General features: G+C 41.7%; 2 protein-coding genes across 5 annotated transcripts in view; both read left to right on the forward strand.

Annotated features, from left to right (window-relative positions):
- Nucleotides 1-16234, forward strand: part of golga4 (golgin A4) — a 33190-nt gene extending 16956 nt beyond the window's left edge. Inside the window, exons 13-20 of one of the 4 annotated variants that reach the window (XM_064950252.1) lie at nucleotides 128-303; nucleotides 1007-1137; nucleotides 2207-2299; nucleotides 5101-5190; nucleotides 6054-6129; nucleotides 12887-12984; nucleotides 14065-14151; nucleotides 14711-16234. In XM_064950252.1, the coding sequence (XP_064806324.1) occupies nucleotides 128-303; nucleotides 1007-1137; nucleotides 2207-2299; nucleotides 5101-5190; nucleotides 6054-6129; nucleotides 12887-12984; nucleotides 14065-14151; nucleotides 14711-14725 (766 nt within the window). In that variant the 3' untranslated portion in view covers nucleotides 14726-16234. The remainder of the gene's footprint in view (nucleotides 1-127; nucleotides 304-1006; nucleotides 1138-2206; nucleotides 2300-5100; nucleotides 5191-6053; nucleotides 6130-12886; nucleotides 12985-14064; nucleotides 14152-14710) is intronic. The other 3 variants (XM_064950254.1, XM_064950250.1, XM_064950251.1) reach the window with 3 other exon arrangements.
- A 978-nt stretch (nucleotides 16235-17212) lies between these two features.
- itga9 (integrin, alpha 9) overlaps nucleotides 17213-20495 on the forward strand; it is a 144086-nt gene continuing 140803 nt past the window's right edge. The window contains exons 1-2 of the mRNA XM_064950255.1: nucleotides 17213-17642; nucleotides 18866-18993. Of these exons, the coding sequence (XP_064806327.1) occupies nucleotides 17455-17642; nucleotides 18866-18993 (316 nt within the window). The 5' untranslated portion in view covers nucleotides 17213-17454. The remainder of the gene's footprint in view (nucleotides 17643-18865; nucleotides 18994-20495) is intronic.

Here is a 20495-nt window from a genome sequence, read left to right on the forward strand (position 1 = left end):
TTTAAAGTAGTCAGTAGAGGTCAGAATAAATGCTTTCATTGCCATTTCTAGTCATCCTTTTTGGTACTTCCTGTTTTTTCTTTCTCTATCCATACTGTATTTGACATTTTCTCTCCCCATTGAACAGGCTTGAGGTCGAGGATCTGGAGATGAAGCAGAATTCGTCCCTGAAGCAGCTGATGAGGGAGTTCAACACACAGATGGCTTTGAAAGAACAGGAGATGACTGCTGCACTGAAGGAGACCATTGGTGAGAGGGAATCAGAGCTTTCTGACAAGCCATTGCATGATAAGACACTGGCAGGTATTACCATTGAAACTTAAAAAATATTTAGAAAGTCGCAGCTTTCCTTTTCTACAGTTCAGTTAGTTAGCACCTCAAGTTTTTCGGAAGTGCGTCGTACTACTTATGTTACTAGACTGTCAATGCCCAAAACACCGAAATTAATATGCACATATGAAGTCATTATATGTTATAAATTAATTTGTTTTGTGTGACTAAAATGGTTTACGGTGTTAGTTTATAGTCTAACCATACTCTCAAACTTCACCAATGCAAATTCTTCACTGTTTGATAATTTGTCATGGAATCCACATAAATTCATGTGTAATTGGTCCTTGTAGTATTCATTTGAAGTGTTTCCAATAGAGAAAATTAAATGAGTTTTAAATATGAGTGACTTTTTAGACAGAACAATAGGGGTGAAACGGAGTTGGGAGATGATTGAATTAGGAAACTGTCTCTGTCTGAAAGAATCACCATATGTTTTCACTGTAGTCCAGTCATTAACACTGCATTCCAAAACGGAAGTGAGTGACTGCTTTGTACAATGTGAACTTCAAGGTCTACTACGTGCTTTGTTTCTTGGCCTGTATTCAAAAGCTGTCTGAGTACTGAATCTGATCTAGGATCAGGTCTGTCCATTTAATCATATTCGGTATAACCTAAAAGGCCAAACTGATCCTATATCAGCACTCTTCCTCCTCCTCTCTTCTCTTCCAATCAGGGAAGGCCCAGAGCGTGGAGGTGGAGCTTATGGACAGCCATCGGGAAGAGACCAATCAGCTGCAGAAGGTGATCGCCCAGAAAGATGACGACTTAAACAGAACAGTCCAACGATATGAGCAGGTCCTGCAGGTACAGAACTGTATGAATGAATAGCACATGAATGCGTCTCTCGCACTTGTAATAACCTATACTGCTAAACTCTATCAATATGTAAATCATAGCAGTTCCAATGTAACTACAAATATATTACTACAGCTATTACTGTGTAACTACATGGGTATAATGCCATTTTAACGTAAAGGGTTATATTAATTGACATTTATCATTACAGACTGACTGGTTTGCTTTTAGAAAGTAGTTTACAAGTAGGATTTACTGGTCCAACATTGGGTCTGTTTTCCTCAGAAGAATTTGTCCACTTGTGTTTTGTTTCCACGCCGTGATTCGAATAGTATTGTGATACTGGTCACTAGTCCAGACACTCCTATCAGTTCCTGACATATTTTTCAACTTTGAGCTTTATTAGAAAATGACATGTACTCCACCCATCATCAGGAAACTATTACTGACATGGAACCTCCTCCCTTCAATCAGTCCCCCAGAGAGCTCAGCTAAATGACAGATACCTTCTGGCTGTAGTGTCTGCTGAATGATTTACATTAAAGACTACTAGACTCTCTCTGTGTGTGTGTGTGTGTGTCTGTGTGTCTGTGTGTCTGTGTGTGTGTGTGTGTGTGTGTGTGTGTGTGTGTGTGTGTAGCTTCTGACTGTCTGTTAAGTGATTTACATTTGAAACTAGACTAAATTACTATAGAGGGATAGTCTGCTCTGCTCAGTTAAGTAAACTACAATAAAAGCTGTCTTCTCTCATTCATCACTGTCTCCAGACAATGAAAGTAGGGAGGCCTTAAGTAGAGTAGCACTTGGTATTTGACTGACTGACTGACAATACTGTGCAGTTGTGATATCAGACTATACAGAGATGAAACACACACTGAAGGCTTTTAGCTGAAATGTTTGTTTGCTGATCAAATAAATAAATGAAAAAAAAAGTGCAGGCAAAAAACAGAAAAATCCATAGAAATACAAGAAAATAATAGGGAAAAGTTATTTGAAATTACTGTACTTTTTGAGTACAGACCTACTGTATTTTCTAAGAAAGGAAATGACTGGGCCGTGGTTGTCCTGTTCTTCCCAGCAGAGTCGAGAGGTGGAGATGGGGGACAGAGTGTGGCAGGTACAGAAAGAGCTGGAGGACCTGCAGGCAAGGACCCACAGCGGCAGTGGAGAGGTACGGTATCTCAGTTCATACTGTACATGTTTATTGGGTGAAGCTCGGAATAGGGGTTAACTTTTAAACAAATTGGCATCCTTAATGTGAAGGGGAAAAACCCCTGAAAAATCACAGTGCAGTTATTACAAAACTACCACTAACAAGTCCTGATCATCAACATAAAGGGGAAAATGAAACAAATACCTAATGCAACAATGCTGGAACATTGCTGGAACAAAATATATTTTTTAGCTACTTTATAATGAGGGAGAGTGAGCGGCTCGAAGCAGAGCAGCAGCTCATGTGAGTGACGCAGGGAGGGAGAGAGAGATGGCAACCAAGTCGACTCGCGCTGGTAGACTAACTTATTGCTAGTTATGTATCATCTCATCTGATTACATAGTACTGGCCTTGACTGCACCAAACCGAGAGTAGTTAAGCTAACGTTAGCTAGAATAGTTGAGACTACATAACTTGAACTGCACTCCCTCCCCTTTCGAATCCTACAGTAAATGACAACTCCTCCATTCGGATTATTAAGTAATGTTGGCTTTTGGGGTTGTTGCATGTCCTTCTCATTTAACCTTTAGTTAGATATCGGCTAATAGCTTGCCACACAGAGGCTCTAGCTCTGACTATAGCCTAGTGCCGGTTTGATGACTTTTGATTGGATGTAGCAACAAGCTACACGAGCCACTCTTGTGAAAAGCAAGAGCACCAGCAGCATAAATTCTATAATTTGCTCTCTGTAGGAAGCGCAATGTAGACCATCTGCATTGTGAATTCACATGGAATTTTATGCATTTTCTTCTTGTTTTGGTGGAAAACCAATAACAAAATGTTAGTTTAAACATTAAGAAAATGTTCCATTTGTCACATCCCTAGCGAGGAGCACAACTAGCGGCACAGGGTTAGCCACAGAGCAGTTTGGGAATTAACTGCCACCACCCACTGGTTGCTTGGCTCACTCCTGCCAGATTTCTCCTGTCAGCCCTGAGACTCAAAACGGCAACCATCCGGTTACTGGCCCTCCTCTCATAACTTTGAGGCTACCGCCGCCCCATCGCTACAGGTTTACCGGTTTATTCATACTGTATTTAATTTACCCCCGCACACAGGATGTCAAAAGAGGTTGCCATATCTGTGGTATTTTCCCACTGACTGTGTGTCTCAAATTTCACCGTATTTCCTATTTAGTGCACTACTTTTGACTAGAGCCTTCTATGCCCTGATCAAAAGTAGTGCACTATAAAGGGAATAGGTTGACTTTTTGGGAAACCCATACAGCCCTAGAGGCTTTGCTTGGCTGGATGACATATAGAATGGGATTCTGTTGAAGCAATACATTAATACAGCTTCCTGCTCATCCCGCTCACAAAAGAGACTCAACCACACACACCTCTGCACAAACTGTCATTTTTCTTCATCCTGCCTCTGTGGGCCTGTATTTGAAACACCTATGTGTCTGATGGAGGAAAGATTACCGGTTCAGTGTGGAAAGCCAAGAAAAGCCTTTTCTCTCTCTCGCTCTCTCTCTCTCTCGCTCTCTAATTATTTTTATTTTTTTTTACAAAAGTTCAGAGTTTACGAGCTTAACAGTTAGTGTCAGCTATCTTCTGGTTTGTTGTGGAGTAAAAATGTGTTTGTCTGTGTGTGTTAACAACAGGAGCCCCACTTTAAAGTCATGAGACGTTCAAGGCAATTGTCAAAGGGTGTGGCTTACATATTTTGCTGTAATCAGGCGATGGGTTCCATTAGTAAGGTGGCTGGTCTCCAGAGCCAACTGGATGATCTGAGGATTTCTTGTATCAGACTGAGTAGTGTTCTCTTTTGGAAAACGGGTTTAAAGAGGCAGTACACCCCCTCTTTGTTCCTCCATCCAGACCTATGTTCAAATACTATTCAAAATACTGCCTGGAGAGCCAGAAGGGCAGAGGTTTTGTGAGTATTCTATTGGTTCCATTTCGCCAGGCAAGCTCAATCAAGCCCAGATAAAGTATGTGAATGTTAAATATTATTCAAACCCAGGTCTGGTACACACATTCCACCCTCCATCCCTGTTCCCAGTTAACCCTCTGTGTCACAAATGGCACTCTATTCCCTATAAGTAGTGCTCCATATGTGTAATATGGTGCTATTTGGGACGTAGTCATTCTCTGGACGGCAGATATATGCTTTAAAAAGGACAGGGATCTAGAGAGAGAGGTAGAAAGGCAGGAGGAGAGGGTGAATTAATACTCATGTGTTGTTGTGTAGAGACCCTCAGACTAACACCCACGCTCAGTCACACATGCCAGAACACATTCACCACATCACACACACACACACACTCTACACAAAGACATTATCAGCTTGCACGCACGCACACCTACACACACACACAGGACACACTCCCCCATACACGCACAATGAAGTGCAGCTCTTTTTTCGTTCACCTCGCTGTTGCATATTTCCAAGCTGATGTAATATCTTTGTGGGGATTGTATGGGGTTACACTCAGGAAGGACTACCCTTATTCAGGGCCTCAACAGGCCACTCTACTCATGTAGATGTCAGGTCAGACGCTTTGTCTCTATGCTTTACAGACGCTGTGAAATAGAGCACTCACATGATGCTCCTATAAAAGTGACATTTATTTTCTTTCTCCATCTTTCAGGTTAATCACATTGAGATTGGAATCTCTGTTCAGGAGAGCTCTGAAACAATGTTCAAACCATTTCCCATTTAGGAGGAACGTCCAAAACAAGACCTACAGTTTCTTTGTCTCTATTGATTTGTTGCTCATGTCTGTTATTGATGATTGTGTTGTATTGGTTCAGATGGGCGTGGAGGAGCTGCAGGCCCAGCTAGCTGAGAAGACCACCCTGCTTAGTGAGGCCAGGCTGAAGGAGCAGCAGTTTGTCGACAGGGTGAGTGTCACAGGTGGTGCCAAGCATAACTGTACTCTTCTGGCTTGGATGTTTTTTTGTTCTTTCTTTTAATAAATAAATAATTTAGCAGACACTCTTATCTAACTCTTATTAGTGTTCAGTGCCTTGCTCAAGTGCACATCGACAGATTTTTCACCTAGTCAGCTCGGGGATTCAAACCAGCAACCTTTTGGTTACTGGCCCAACACTCTTTACCGCTAGGCCACCTTTCCATTATGGTTCCAGCAACTATGATGATGTTATATGGCCAGCACAGTACAGCTTGGCTCGACTATGCTCAGCTTAGCTCAGTAGTGGGAAAAGGGCATCAGTTGACCTTGGTCTTTCAGTCTCAGTCTCTCTACGGTATAGTACATCCCTCATTCCACACCACTGTATTCCTCTCTTCCTTTCCAGGACTCTTTCACCCTCCGGCCATCCTCTCTGACTGTTAGTCTATCTCTTTGGATTAAGTTCATTACATGGAACATCTGTTTATTCTTGCTGTAACCTTATAAACAATTACCCTGCCCCTTCCCACTGTTTCACACACACACACACTGTTTCTCTCACACATTGTGTGGACTGATCGTTCTCCAAATAAACTAACCTCTGGATGACCATAGCAGGCCAGTATATTGCAATTTATCTCCCACAAACTGTTCAGTACAAGTAGTTTAAAGGAACATAACCACTTGAATAAAATGGTAACACTTTGCTAAGCATGTAGGTATGACACTTTATAACTTGTTATAAGCATGTATAATGCCTTACACCTGCAGACTTTAATTAAAGTGTTCCCAAAAAAGGAATCCCTTTTTGTCGATTTTGTGCTTTTTTCTAATGTACTTTTCCCCTTCTAGATCCACTCACTGGAGGACAAAATGAGATGTGTCCACAAGAACTCAGTGTTGAGTCATATGGGGAGCACGTTCAAAGGTAACGTTAACTTAAACATCTATATTTAAGTAATAAGGCCCGAAGTGATGTGGTATATAGTCAACATACCACGACTAGGGGCTGTTCTTCGGCCCAACGCAAAGCAGGGTGCCTGGACACAGCCCTTAGCCGTGGTATACTGGCCATATATCACAAGCCCCCGATGTGCCTTATTGCTGTTGTAAACTGGTTATCAATGTAATTAGAGCAGTAAAAATAAATGTTTTGTCATACCGGTCTGTTATACCATGGCTGTCAGCCAATCAGCATTCAGGGCTTGAAACACCCAGTTTATAATACATTTTTATAAAACATCTATACTACTTTACATATAAGCATCTATATAACAGAGGGATTCTTTCCTCTGGTCCATTGCCCCAGGGCAGTGATTGGGGACATTGCCCTGTGTAGGGTGCTGTCTTTCGGATGGGACGTTAAAGCCTGACTCTGTGTTCACAAAAGAGCCCATAGCACTTTTCGTAAGAGTAGGGGCGTTAACCCCGGTGTACTGGCTAAATTCCCAATCGGGCCCTCGTACAATCATGGCCACCTAATCATCCCCAGATTCCAATTGGCTCATTCATACCTCTTCTCTAACCCCTGTAACTAACTGTAAATAAGAATGTGTTCTCAGTCAACTTACCAGGTAAAATAAAACAAATACACTACATGACCAAAAGTATGTGAACATTTGCTCGTCGAACATCTCAATCCAAAATCATGGGCATTAATATGGAGTTGGTCCCCCCTTTGCTGCTATAACAGCCTCCACTCTTCAGTGAAGGCTTTCCACTAGATGTTGGAACATTGCTGAGGGGACTTTCTTTCATTCAGCCATAAGAGCATTAGTGCGGTTGGGCACTGATGTTGGGTGATTGAGCCTGGCTCGCAATCGACGTTCCAATTCATCCCAAAGGTGTTCGATAGGGTTGAGGTCAGGGCTCTGTTCAGGCCAGTCAAGTTCTTCCACACGGATCTCGACAAACCATTTCTGTATGGACCTTGCTTTGTGCACGGAGGTATTGTCATGCTGAAACAGCTAAGGGCCTACCACAAAGTTGGAGGCACAGAATCAACAAGAATGTCATTGTATGCTGTAGCGTTAAGATTTCTCTTAATTGGAAATAATGAGCCTAGCCTGAACCATGAAAAACAGCCCCAGACCTTTTTAATCCTCCACCAAACTTTACAGTTGCCATTTTGGCTATGTATTTTATTTTTCACACCTGTACAGCATACAGATAGATACAGAGCAGAGAATCTGTCACAGTGCGAGAGCTGCTACTGCAGCATCTCAAACGGCAACAGAAGGAAGGCTTCATCAGCATGTCACACACCACTTTGCAATGAGCTGGAGGTAGTAGGTTATGCATTTTGAAAACATACTTTGTTTGAAACCTGAATGTTTTAATACATATGAGGCATGTCTTACCTTGCTTCGAGGTAGCCTATTAGATCTCCTCTTTTTCTCCATTTCTAATGGATATTTTCATCACTGTCACATGAAACTGTGGTGCCCTTTTGACAACAGTGTTTTCCAGCTAATTGCATTATGGAATGAACATTCGCGTGTGTCCTATTACCTTGTCCGCTTATAATGTGAAGGAATACTAGTTTATCAACATTTTAAGCCAAACATTCTGATATGTTGCCACAGACTCATTGCTTTTTAACAGGGTTTTTTGTGTAGCCTAGGCCTCGTTGTTGTATGCATTTGGGCTCTGTCTTCCCACAACTGTCCTAGAGTCTGTTTGCAATCGGCTGTTTCTCGACAAGCTGACCAATATAATAGGTAAACCTTTCTACTATGGGGGATGGTAGATTGACATCGGCTCGTGCTGTTCGATACTCATCTTGGCTGAGGAAAGGAAATGTGGCAGTTATTCTAACATGTTTGAAGTGCACATCAGAGTTTGGTAAGGACGCACATCGTTGCGTTGTCATTCTGAGCACCGTGGATGGACACCCTAATCAGGTTATGCACCCAGTGTACAGATTTCTCAAATGTCCGGTAAATTAAAATGTTGCCGGTGAAATGTCCAGCGCCACATTTTCCATATGGAAACCTTGGTATGAATTGATGTCATATGCCAATGGAAGGGCAGGAAATGCACCTGTCTTCCTTTAGGAGATAAATGTAAACATGTTCAAGCCAGTCTAAACTAAACGATGCCAGAGACTGGGCATGTTATTGATTGTAGTAATATGTGCTGCGTGTGAGCGATAGTTTGACTTGTAGGCCTAGGTCCACACATGTAATCCCAGCTGTGCTGCTGACTCTGTGGGAGAATAGTACCTCTAACATCACTGCTATTAATCTGTCAAGTCAATCTGCGAACACACACACACGGCACGCACCGTTGAACATGGATAAAAAATATGTGACATGGGACGCAGGGGTTTTGAGAGAGGGTGTGGAGGGGAGGACAGGGTAGAGGAAGGCGGGACTGTCAAACTAAATTCTAGCCTCTTCATGGACCTTCCCTGCTGGCGTAATAAAGAGAATCGGCTGTCGGAAGGGAAAGTGGGATGAGGAGGTGGGGTACCAGGTGAAAATTAATCCCAGGACATAATGGCTTTTGCAGGCTGCAGTCTTGTTTCCCACGCAAAAACCCCTAACGCACAGCAGCACAGCACACGGCCTCCCTGGCCTCTCCCCGTGCCTCCTGGCCTGAAGTTTCACCACTCAATATCCAATGCTCTCCAACCCGAGACACCTGTGGTCCACTCTTTTTGGCCTCCGTGTTTGAACAACCCTCTTGGCCAGGTCACATCCTAACCTCTTCCCTTTATGCTTACCCCATTACTTCATATTCCGTAGCTTCTCTATTCTAGCTGCAGAGAAGCCTGCTGGTCCAGTGACTCACTCACACCACTGTTGACGGCCTTGGCATATATTAACACCATCTAAATATGGCTTCTGCTGGCTTGACCACTGTGAAACCCTGATAACACCGCTGAGCTGTACTCAGCCATAGTTGTTGGTAATGTGCTAAAAAGGAACAATGTGAAAACATTTTCCAAGCCATTATAGATAGTTTAGAAACCACCTTAGATTAATGGCTCTTGGTCAAGAGGTTAATGAGGAGTGGTTCCAGGTAGAGGGACTCGCTGCTATGTTGTTTAGGGTGGGTCCTCAGCCCCCTGTTTTAGTGTTACTCTTCTGTGAGTTCAGCTGGTGTACCCTTCCCAGTGCCTAGAGGTCAGAGGGCGCAAAGGATTTATTAGCCAGGCCGTTTCTCCACACCTGATGATCAAAGGCTAGTTTGCGCTACCTCTTCTCTTCATCACTCCTTTCTTTTCCTACCTTTCCCTTTCCTAACCCTTTACCTTTCAACCTCAAGGCCATCTCTATCATGTTCAGATGCTGGCCCCAACATCTCTATGGAACATATTGTCCTTATAGAGGAAATTCTTTGCACAGCTCCAAGTTGTTACACACACACAGTGCCTTCAAAATGATTCACCCCCTAGGCATTTTTCCTATTTTGTTGCATTACAACCTGTTTTTATTTGGATTTCATGTAATGGACATACACAAAATAATCCAAATTTGTGAAGTGAAATGAAAAATATAACTTAATAAATGTAAAAGTGGTGCATGCATATGTATTCACCCCTTTGCTATGAAGCCTCTAAATAAGATCTGGTGCAACCAATTACCTTCAGACGTCACATAATTAGTTAAATAAAGTCTACCTGTGTGCAATTTGTAACATGATCTCAGTGTATATATAAACCTGTTCTGAAAGGCCCCAGAGTCTGCAACACCACTAAGCAAGAGGCACCACCAAGCAAGCAGCACCATGAAGACCAAGGAGCTCTCCAAACAGGTCAGGGACAAAGATGTGGAGAAGTACAGATCATGGTTGGGTTATAAAAAAATATTTGAAACTTTGAACATTCCACGGAGCACCATTTATTAAAAAATGGAAATAATATGGCACCACAACAAACCTGGCAAAAGAGGCCTGCTGACCAAAACTCACAGACCAGGCTAGGAGGGCATTAATCAGAGGCAACAAAGAGACCAAAGATAACCATGAAGGAGCTGCAAAGCTCTACAGCGGAGATTGGAGGATCTGTCCATAGGACCACTTTAAGCCATACACTCCACAGAGCAGGACTTTATGGAGGAGTGGACAGAAAAAAAGCCATTGCTTAAAGACAAAAATAAGCAAACATGTTTGGTGTTTGCCAAAAGGCATGTGTGAGACTCCCCAAACATAGGGAAGAAGTACTCTGGTCAGATGAGACTCAAACTTAGATTTTTGGCCATCAAAGCAAATGCTATGTCTAGTGCAAACCCAACACCTCTCATCACCCCAAGAATATCATCCCCAAGCATGGTGGTGGCAGGATCATGCTATGGGGCTGTTTTTCATCTGCAGGGACTGGGAAATTGGTCAGAATTGAAGGAATGATAGATGGCGCTAAATACAGGGATATTCTTGAGGGAAACCTGTTTCAGTCTTCCAGAGATTTGAGACTGGGATGGAGGTTCACATTCCAGCAGGACAATGACCCTAAGCATATTGCTAAAGCAACACTCAAGTTATTTAAGGGGAAACATTTAATGTCTTGGAATGGCCTAGTCAAAGCCCAGACCTCAATCCAACTGAGAATCTGTGGTATGACTTAAAATCCGCGAATTTTGCCCAGTTGTGGTACGCTAAGCTCAAGTCCTTTTACGAGGGCCTCCCGTCTTTTGCATGAGTAAAAATAGGAACACATCCACCCCAGCAGCTTGAGGATTTATCAGCCTATTTGCATTTGAAGTTGGAGCACATCGACTGGTATTTCCATCAATGAAAAAAAAGCACTATTTTGCAATTTGGCCGGCAACAATTTATCTGCTTTTCATTTTTTTTATCGACCAAAAGCCGGCATTTACCGCTAACGGAAACCCTGAACTGGACTGTTTGTAATGTTCTTGCGGTGTACTAGTGCTCATCTAGGCCATGTGCCATGCTTTCCAGTTTTGATCGTTTTTGTATTTGGCACTTGGTTTGAACCCACGCCTGTGCACTGCTGTAAGGGTTTCCATGTTCTGTAACTAATTGAAACATTATTCACTCCCTTTTTGTTTAGGCATGCCTAAATAGTTAGTTCAGGAGTAAAATTTGGCTTAAGAAATCACATAAATTACATGGACACACTCTGTTTGAAATAATAGTGGTTGACATGATTTTGAATGATCGACCCTTCCTCTGTCCCACCATACACACAACATCTGTCCCTCAGTGAAGTATTGAATTTCAAGCACAGATACAACTAAAAAGACCAGGGAACTTTTGGAAAGCCTCAAGGAAGGGTGGTGATTGGTAGATGGGTAACAATTCAGACAATTAACAACATTGTAGTGACTCCCCAATAATGATCGAAATGACAGAGTGAAAAGAATACAAATATACATAATACAAATATTCCAAAACATGCATCCTGTATGCAACAAGGCACTAAAGTAGAACTGCAACAAACAAGAAAACACGTAAAAGGAATACACTTTTTGGCCTAAATGCAAAGCCTTGCAAAAGTTGGTGCAAATCCAACACAACATATCACTGAGTAACTGCCTCTTTTTTTCAAGCATGGTGGTGGCTGCATCATTGTATGGGAATGCTTGACATCGGCAAAGACTGGGGAGTTTGTCAGGATACAAAGAAATGGAATTGAGCTAAGCACAGGAAAAATCCTAGAGGAAAACCTGCTTTCCACCAGACACTGGGAGAGAAATTCACCTTTCAGCTGGACAATAACCTACAACACATCTAAGGCCAAATCTACACTGGAGTTGCTTACTAAGAAGACTGTGAATGTTCCTGAGTGGCCAAGTTACCATTGTTGGCTTAAATCGGCTTGAAAATGTCTGTCAAGCCATGATCCCCAACACCTTGACTGAGCTTGAAGAATTAATGTGGATGCTAGTATGATTATGGATAATCCTGAACGAATCGTGAATAATGATAATGAGTTTGAAAGTTAGACGCACAAATATCATACCCCCCCCCCACACACACACACACACACACACACACACACACACACACACACAAAAATGATAACCTCCCCTGTTATTATAATGGTGAAAGGTTAGCATGTCTTGGGGGTATGATATTTGTGCGTCAAAGTTTCTCACTCATTATTCACGATTCATTCAGGATTATCCGTAATCATGGTAGCATCCACATTAATGTAGAAGTGTTAGAAACATTCTATTCTTATTTACAATAAAATTGACTCCAATGACACACACTACATTATTTACCATTAATTTCTATTGTGCACAAATGATCTGAAACACAACCAAAACAAACAACAATTGCATCCAACCAGTTTGTAGAGTCACCAGCTTGATGTAGTCATTGCGTGCTATGACTAGGGGTCCAAATACTTTTAATATACATACTGTATACAGTGTAAGTGATCTTGTCCCCTAAAATGGAGGGACTATGTACCAAAAGTGCTGTAACTTCTAAACGATTCGCCCGATATGGATAAAAATACTCTCAAATGAAATCTGACAGTCTCCACTTTAACCTCACAGTCATTGTATCATTGCAAATCCAAAGTGGAGTACAGAGCCAAAACGACAACAAATGTGTCCCAATACTTTTGGAGCTCACTGTATGTCCTAGTTAATAGCTTGGTGACTAAATTCACTGATGATCAAGATTGTACAACTTTGTCCATACATTTTAAAGATTTAGTGACTTTAATTTTGTGATGAATTAATTTGACTCTTTGTGTGTTCTAGATCCTGGCCATTACCGTGCTGAGTCCTTCTCGGAACCCACAGAGTTTGAGTACCTGAGGAAGGTGCTGTTTGAGTACATGATGGGGCGGGAAACTAAGGTATTTTATCAATAATCAATTTGCATCTTCAGCATTAAAGTAACATTTTCTGATGAGGGAAGATTGACAGTGCACATAATCCTGCATCATTCAAGTTTCTTGAAATATAACCATCGGTATCACACTTCCCTTTTATTCAGCCCAGGATAGATTGCCATTTGTTTAGTTGCTTTCCCTCAATGAAAATGTGAGAGGAGGTCGAAAATACGGAAGGAGGAGAGACCGGATAGAGAGAGAGCCAATAAACTTCTCCATTCCCACACAGCCGTCACCCAGTTAGACTCGTACAAAAGTAATTTTGTGTTTGTGTCCGTTTAGCATAGGTGCTAATTAAAGATGCTGTATGGGAATTAACAGTGCTAGTTGACATGGTCCTAAAAACAGCGGGGTATCGCACGCACACACAAAGTTAGCAGGGTTCCCCCCTAGGTCCTCAGTAAACAGTTAAACTTGATGATGTCATAGCCATATCATTATGGCCTCCCTGGGAGTGGAAGGATGTCCCCCCCCCCCCCCACAGACATACTATTCACATGACTCACACTGACATTTTAAAGACTTACTGGACTTGTTTAGCTCATCTACAACAAGAAGAGGTCTTTGGTTGGTTGTTCCCCTGGTTTCCTCAAACAGTAGCACTTTTTCTGATTAGGGCCAGAATTTTATAAGCTAGCTAACACATGCTGCTAACGCTGGCAGATAGACTTTGAGTTTTTTGGTCTCAATGAGCAGGCTGCTTTGATTGGGTCGTTGATGGTGGTGTTGAGGGCAGGTGGCCACAGAGCCTTATGGGCTGCAGTGTGTGATCTTATGTGGTGAATGGCTGGAAATGGGTTCACTTAACCTCAATTGTTTACCCATGCCATTGAGAGCATTGACTCTTAACAACTCAGTTGTGAACTGTCATCAGTTTCCCAACACATATCACAAACATCCCCAGCCACCAAGTTAAAGTTCATGTTTAAGGAATTTTCAATTAAAAGAATTGGGTAAGAAAAAAAACAGTTTTTATTTGAATGTGTGCTACTTTTCTTTTTAGATGGTTAAGTAATTTCTGTATTTTTCTCTTCCCTCCCACAGACGATGGCTAAAGTCATAACCTCCATGCTCAAGTTCCCACAAGACCAAGCTCAGCAGGTTCTGGAGAAAGAGGATACAAAAGCAATTGTAAGCATCTGTTCTTCCTTGTCGTAAAGCCACTAATGATGAGCCATATGCAACCACACAGATGAATAGATACACACACACACACACACACACACACACACACACACAGTCCGTGCTATGTCAGCAATCGCTTACAGACGTTGCCTTGGCCTATAGGTATAGTATGTTGATAATATCCTCATCCAGATATATTGCATCTTAAACAACTAGACCCATGTAGATCACTTACCCGTGACTACAGTATCGGTTACAGCAATGGAAACACATGGCGGGATGTGAAGGGGGAAGACATGTCTAGCCTCTTGTCTGTTACAGTATTAAGGCATATTGGTAAGCACAGTGTACAAGCATACAGAATTAGGCTTTAGTATCAAATCACATTTATTTGTCAGATGATCCAAATACAACCGGTGTAGACCTTACTGTGAAATGCTTAGTCATAAGTGTGCTAGGTCAGATCAGGGTAGATGGTATTTGTGCTTCTATTCTCTTCTTACCAGTCAAAGTAGTACTGTGCAGTTAAAGTAATCATGTATCTCTCTTCTCCCTATTGTTTCAGCCTTGGCTACGATGAGGGTCAGGTATTAGAATGATGCTGGTACTTTAAGGATGGAGGGTGGACTAAACTGCTGCTGAAGGACTAGAATGAAGACTACTGTACCTCTGTGGACTAGCTCTAGCCCTTCTACTGTCCTGTCTGACTTCTTTTGCTTCTGACTGTGTGTGTTTGTGCGCTGTGTAGATATGTGTATGAGCTGCATAGCTAATCTTATGAGGGAACTATAAAATATGCCAACTAAAGATAGTATCTAATTCTTCCAGTCTACTTTCACGTGATGAAATTAGGGTTTTTAATTTATGAATTATACAATATTTGTTTGTTTTTTAGTCCAAAATTAATTCTCTTTCTTACTTAGATTTTCTTTGGATGGATGGCTTGTGCAATAAGTTTGTTTTGGTCATTGGGTTGGTTGATTGTTTTTGAGTTGATTCTTTGGTTGTGTTTTCTGATAAACGAACTGTCCAGTGTTTCCAGATTTCTATTAAATATGACCTATAATTAATGACAATATGAGTGAAATACTTTTCCTTTGAGAACGTAGTATTTAAGCAGCTTTTCTGTGTTGGAATGGTGTGGGTGTACCCCAACAACTAACCTTATGTAGCAGGTCTTAAAGAAATGCCAGAAACTAGATTCCCTACACACTAGTCTTGACGAGAAGAAAAAAAACTGTCAGGGGAGGTTCTCTTCTGCACTGCTCAGCCAATCCATTAAATGTGGAGGAGGAGTTAAGATGGAGTTGCAGCACAGGCTCTTTCCATTTCCCCTGAAAACCAGAACATCCGGTTGTTGGGGACTACCCAACAACAGAATAGTGTGGGCGTATACCGGTCATTAATAATATGAACGTGAGTAGACCGCTGATTGGCCAGCTCAGCCAATGAGGCAGGATGACATCGTTCTCTATGAGGGAATGGCAAGCATTTTTTAAACTGTCTGTTTGAGATACAAGTTTGAGGCGGGGTTTTTGAAGTGTTATTTCTTCAATTTATGCTTTGCCCACAAATATGAGTATAAGACTAGTCAACAACATTATTTGGGTATGAGTTAACAGAATATGAACTTTTAGGAGATTTTAACTGGACAGTTACTTTAAATTATGTTTTTCAGTTGATCCATGGTTGTTTTTGAGTCGATCTTTGGTTGTTTATCAGTTGAATTTTGGTTGTTTCTGCTCTACGTATCAATTCCCCCTTATGACTGTGTGATGGATCATAGAAATAAAATATCCACGTTCTATTTCTCTGGGTTGTTAATATGAATCTGCATTGTATTTCTATGGCTGAGAGGTCCCTTTAACTGTACCTTCCAGTACACTACCACTTCGACACACTGGCTTCTAGGACCATGTTTGTTTGTTTCCCACAGCTTTTCTACTTTATCTTTTGTGGAGACTGACCAAAAAATAAACTCAAAACATATTGTAAAGAAAAAAGTGAATCTGTACTATTGGGAACAATGTGACTGTTGGCTATATTAATACATTTTGAGACAAGCTAATACAATTTTATTTACACTGATTTTCTGTCTTCCTCTGTGCTCATTTTTCACTTTGCTGAAATGTGGATCTTTTTCAATATTGTATATACAGTATGTACATGTTAGCCTATTCTGACCTTTGTATTCTTGTATGACCAGATATATTTCAGAAAAATATACTGTACTTCACTAAGATATTTTCTTAATTTCCTGAATAACCTTTTGAAGAGTCCGGTGGTAAGGTACGCTTATTTGAATTTTCAGTAAGAGATGTCAGTCAGAGGTATTTTGTTGAGGTATTTCAGTCCTTTTTTTCACAATTTCTGTTGCACGATCTGTATCATAAGATAAGATGACAAATAAGAACAAGCAGGTGATCAGAAGTGATCACCTGCTTGTGTTCTAACTGTAGAGAGTGATCAGAATAACAACCACTCTAACCAAAACAGGACATGTCACAGTTCTATTAACCTGTAAGTATAGAACTGTTTGGCAAGCTGATAGAGGAAATCTCTTTCATACTGTTGAATAACAAATGTTTCACTTTAGGAAATAAATAACATCTGTATTAGAAACTGCCATGATTGAAAGTTGCCTTTATACAGTACTACTCTGTGATTACTTTGGCTTGCCAGACGGCAGTAATCTTTTGTAACATACATTTAATTGAATTTATGGAACCAGGTCCTTGTTAAGTGAACCAAAAATTACAGTCCACTTAGTTTCTGATATTTTAATTTGCTGGCAAGCCACTTATTTTGTGAAGCAAGGAAGTGTTTCCAAAATATATGAACGAGTGATGAAGACTGCATGATCCACAAACATCAGCCAATATACAAATGGATTGGTCTACAACAGGTAGTTTGTCTTTTGCCCTTGGTTTGTTCACATAGCGAACGGCAGGGGGCAGCATCGTTCATAAACGTAAGCGCGAGGCGGTTTTTGGTGAAATCTGATGCTCGGGCCCCGAACCCATTTGCGTTTCACCATGACCGCACTTATCATCGCCGCGAGCAACTACGAGCTGCAGACTCCAGTTCCTCAGATTCACAGTATGGAGAGCAGCTGATCAGACCGTTACTTTTCACCGGACCATTATTTTTATTCTCGAATACCTACCCCTGTCATTTTTCCATGTTCGAAGTGCTAGACTTCAGAAACTAGTTGAACTGTTAGTTTTTGTAACTTTTTCTGTAGTAGCACTGAAACCTTGACGAGCTTTGTTTTTAGATACTTTTTCCATAGTGTTGTTCCTCTCAAGGATGCGCAAAAGGATGGCCCATTTTCTGAATCAGAAGAGGAGCCTTTTGAATGTGCTCTACGTGTATTTGTCTATTTCTGTAGTTCACTCCTACAACATTGACTTAGAACATCCTATTGTGTTCCGTGGACCTGACTCGAGTTTCTTTGGATATTCTGTTCTGGAGCACTATCATGACAATACGCGCTGGTAAGTCTCAAAGGCTACCTGTTTACTTATGGTAGCCTATAACGCCTAGTATCTATCTTATAGTGAATGTTATTGCAATGGGGACTGTTCATGCACTTATGTATCCGCCCTTGGACATTAATGGCACAGTATGGTTGTTACGCAATTCTTATGGATTGTATTTGGGCCATTCAGTTTTGTGCGCGCTACGTAGCCTACATGCAGTTGTTGAAAGAATAGCCTGCATGCATTGTTTAAAAAGAATAGCCTAATGATGTGAGAAATAGCCTCTAAAATCAATAACTAAATAATATTTTCAAAAAAAAATACACGTACTCAATTGACAGTGTGTGGGTGAAATTTGCTCACTACTTTACTGCTTAAACTCTTATCTTGTTTCGAAAAATAGTCCATTTGTATGATGGTGACATATAATCTTCTTATTATGTCAACAGTTTGATTGATGTGCAGTATTTAAGAATGTGCATGTCATTTGGTTTCCTTTAGACTTTTTCTGTAGCAGCCGAGCTGGCCTGTCCCAGATTCCAGCATGTAGCCAAAGCTTATGGGATCATGTCCCCATAGCTGTCACAACTCCCACCATTGTCTTCATTGTCATGAGTCCATGAATCAGGGTGCTGATGCCATGACTGACCCTTATACCCAGGGGTGGAATTGTAATAAAAGTCACTTGGGAACTCATGTTACATTTTAGAGTTCACCTTTGGAAAGCAGATTTTCACATCAAAATAATTTCACTTTGAGAACTCCAGTTCCGCATGTTCTCCCCCAGTTCCACCCCTGAATATAGGCTACCATACTTGTCTTGAACATGGGGGGAATTACTCTGCTGTAGAGTGGTCCTTATGAAGATCATTATGTGACCTTACTGTGACAGCCCACTGGGCACAGACGTCAATTCAAAGTCTATTCCATGTTGGTTTAACGTCATTTCATTTAAATGACTTGGAAACAACATTGATTCAACCAGTGTGTGCCCAGTGGGAGGATGTGTGTTATTGACACTATCCTTCATGCTTGGTGACAACCACCCTTTGACTCTTCATGCAAGGTGTTCTGTTTCTCCCATTGTTTCTGTGTGCAAGGTGCAGATAGGGCCCCTCAAGGCCAACTCTTCCTACTACAGCAGTCCTCCTTCTTGAAGTTGTTCTTGTTCTTGACTGCTGTGACAGGATCTGTTGCGTTTGCACGGTTTACGAACTATGTTTTGTTTCTGTCTACAGGGTGCTGGTAGGGGCCCCCAAGGCCAACTCTTCCCACAGCAGCTCTGTTCACACCCCTGGAGCCGTGTTCAAGTGCCGTGTCCACAGCAACCCAGAGAGACGCTGCACTGAGATGGACCTAGGCAGAGGTCAGTACTGAACCACAGACCATGCAGTCACCAGGGACCACAAGTAGAGCCATCTGGATAACCACAAACTATACTGACCCTTAGGACCAGAGTCTTCTGTTCAGTATAACCCCCAGGACTCAAGGCTGGAGGCTTCTATGTATAGATGGCGCTCCTCAGAGCTCGGAGCCCTTGGCCGGGGGGGGGCTGCAACTCAATATGAGGAAGATGTTCTTAATGTTTTAAACACCCAGTGTATATTAGCCACGGACTTCAACGGGATGATTTTGACTATATTTCATTAATTAGGGGTGTTTCAAAATGCAAATAGCCAATGTCGTGCACAAGCACTGAGGCTGAGAACAATTGTTATTTATCAATGGTTATCTCCTACCGGTGTGTGTATGACGCTTGTAGGATTGTTTGATAAATCACACATTTCTGCGTATGAACATTCTAAATTCTGTTCGTAGGTAGTATATTAGAATAGTTTTCTATGCAATATTGACAAACGAGGCCTCTGCTTCACAACCTTCCCACTGGGGCCACCCATATGTAAAAGTAGTGGCCCCAGCCGACTTGTAAGTCGCTTTGGACAAAAGCGTCTGCTAAATGGGATATATATATTATTATTCTACAGAGAACTACTTACCATGCATAGACAGGACAACTGACCATTGACAGGACAACTGACCATAGACAGACAGGACAACTGACCATAGACAGACAGGACAACTGACCATAGACAGACAGGACAACTGACCATAGACAGACAGGACAACTAACCATAGACAGACAGGACAACTGATCATAGACAGACAGGACAACAGACCATAGACAGACAGACAGGACAACAGACCATAGACAGACAGACAGGACAACAGACAATGGACAGACAGACAGGACAACAGACAATGGACAGACAGACAGGACAACAGACAATGGACAGACAGACAGGACAACAGACCATGGACAGACAGGACAACAGACCATGGACAGACAGACACGACAGCAGACCATGGACAGACAAACAGGACAACAGACAACACTAACCACAAAGTATGTTACATAGGCAGCTACAGTGTTTAACACTAATCAACTGTTCCTTTTACTTATAAATAATAAAGACATACAGAAAGAGAAAAATCTCGGGTTGCTGGAAGTCCAGAAATATTTTGATAGGTATGATTAATGTTTTAGCTAATATTTTCCAAGTGGTTGTGCCAGAAAGTTTACTGCAATTGCTATTCTTATGGTCAAGAGAGAGAGAAGATTTATGTGGGTTTAATAGAAATCCTCACTTACTCCTCCATGTCACCAACAAGATGTACATTATTAAACGAAGCGTCAGGCCAGACATGGGGTCCTGTTGCAGTGTTCACTCTCTCCCTCTGTCTCTGGTCTTTGTCTCATTCTCTGTCTCTCTGGTCTCTCTCTCTGTCTCACTCTCTCTGTCTCTCTGATCTCTCCCTGTCTCGCTCTCTCCCTTTCTCTCTCACACACAACACATGACACACACATAC

Source organism: Oncorhynchus masou, chromosome 31, assembly GCF_036934945.1.
Source record: "Oncorhynchus masou masou isolate Uvic2021 chromosome 31, UVic_Omas_1.1, whole genome shotgun sequence".
In the NCBI taxonomy this organism is placed as follows: Eukaryota; Metazoa; Chordata; class Actinopteri; order Salmoniformes; family Salmonidae; genus Oncorhynchus; species Oncorhynchus masou.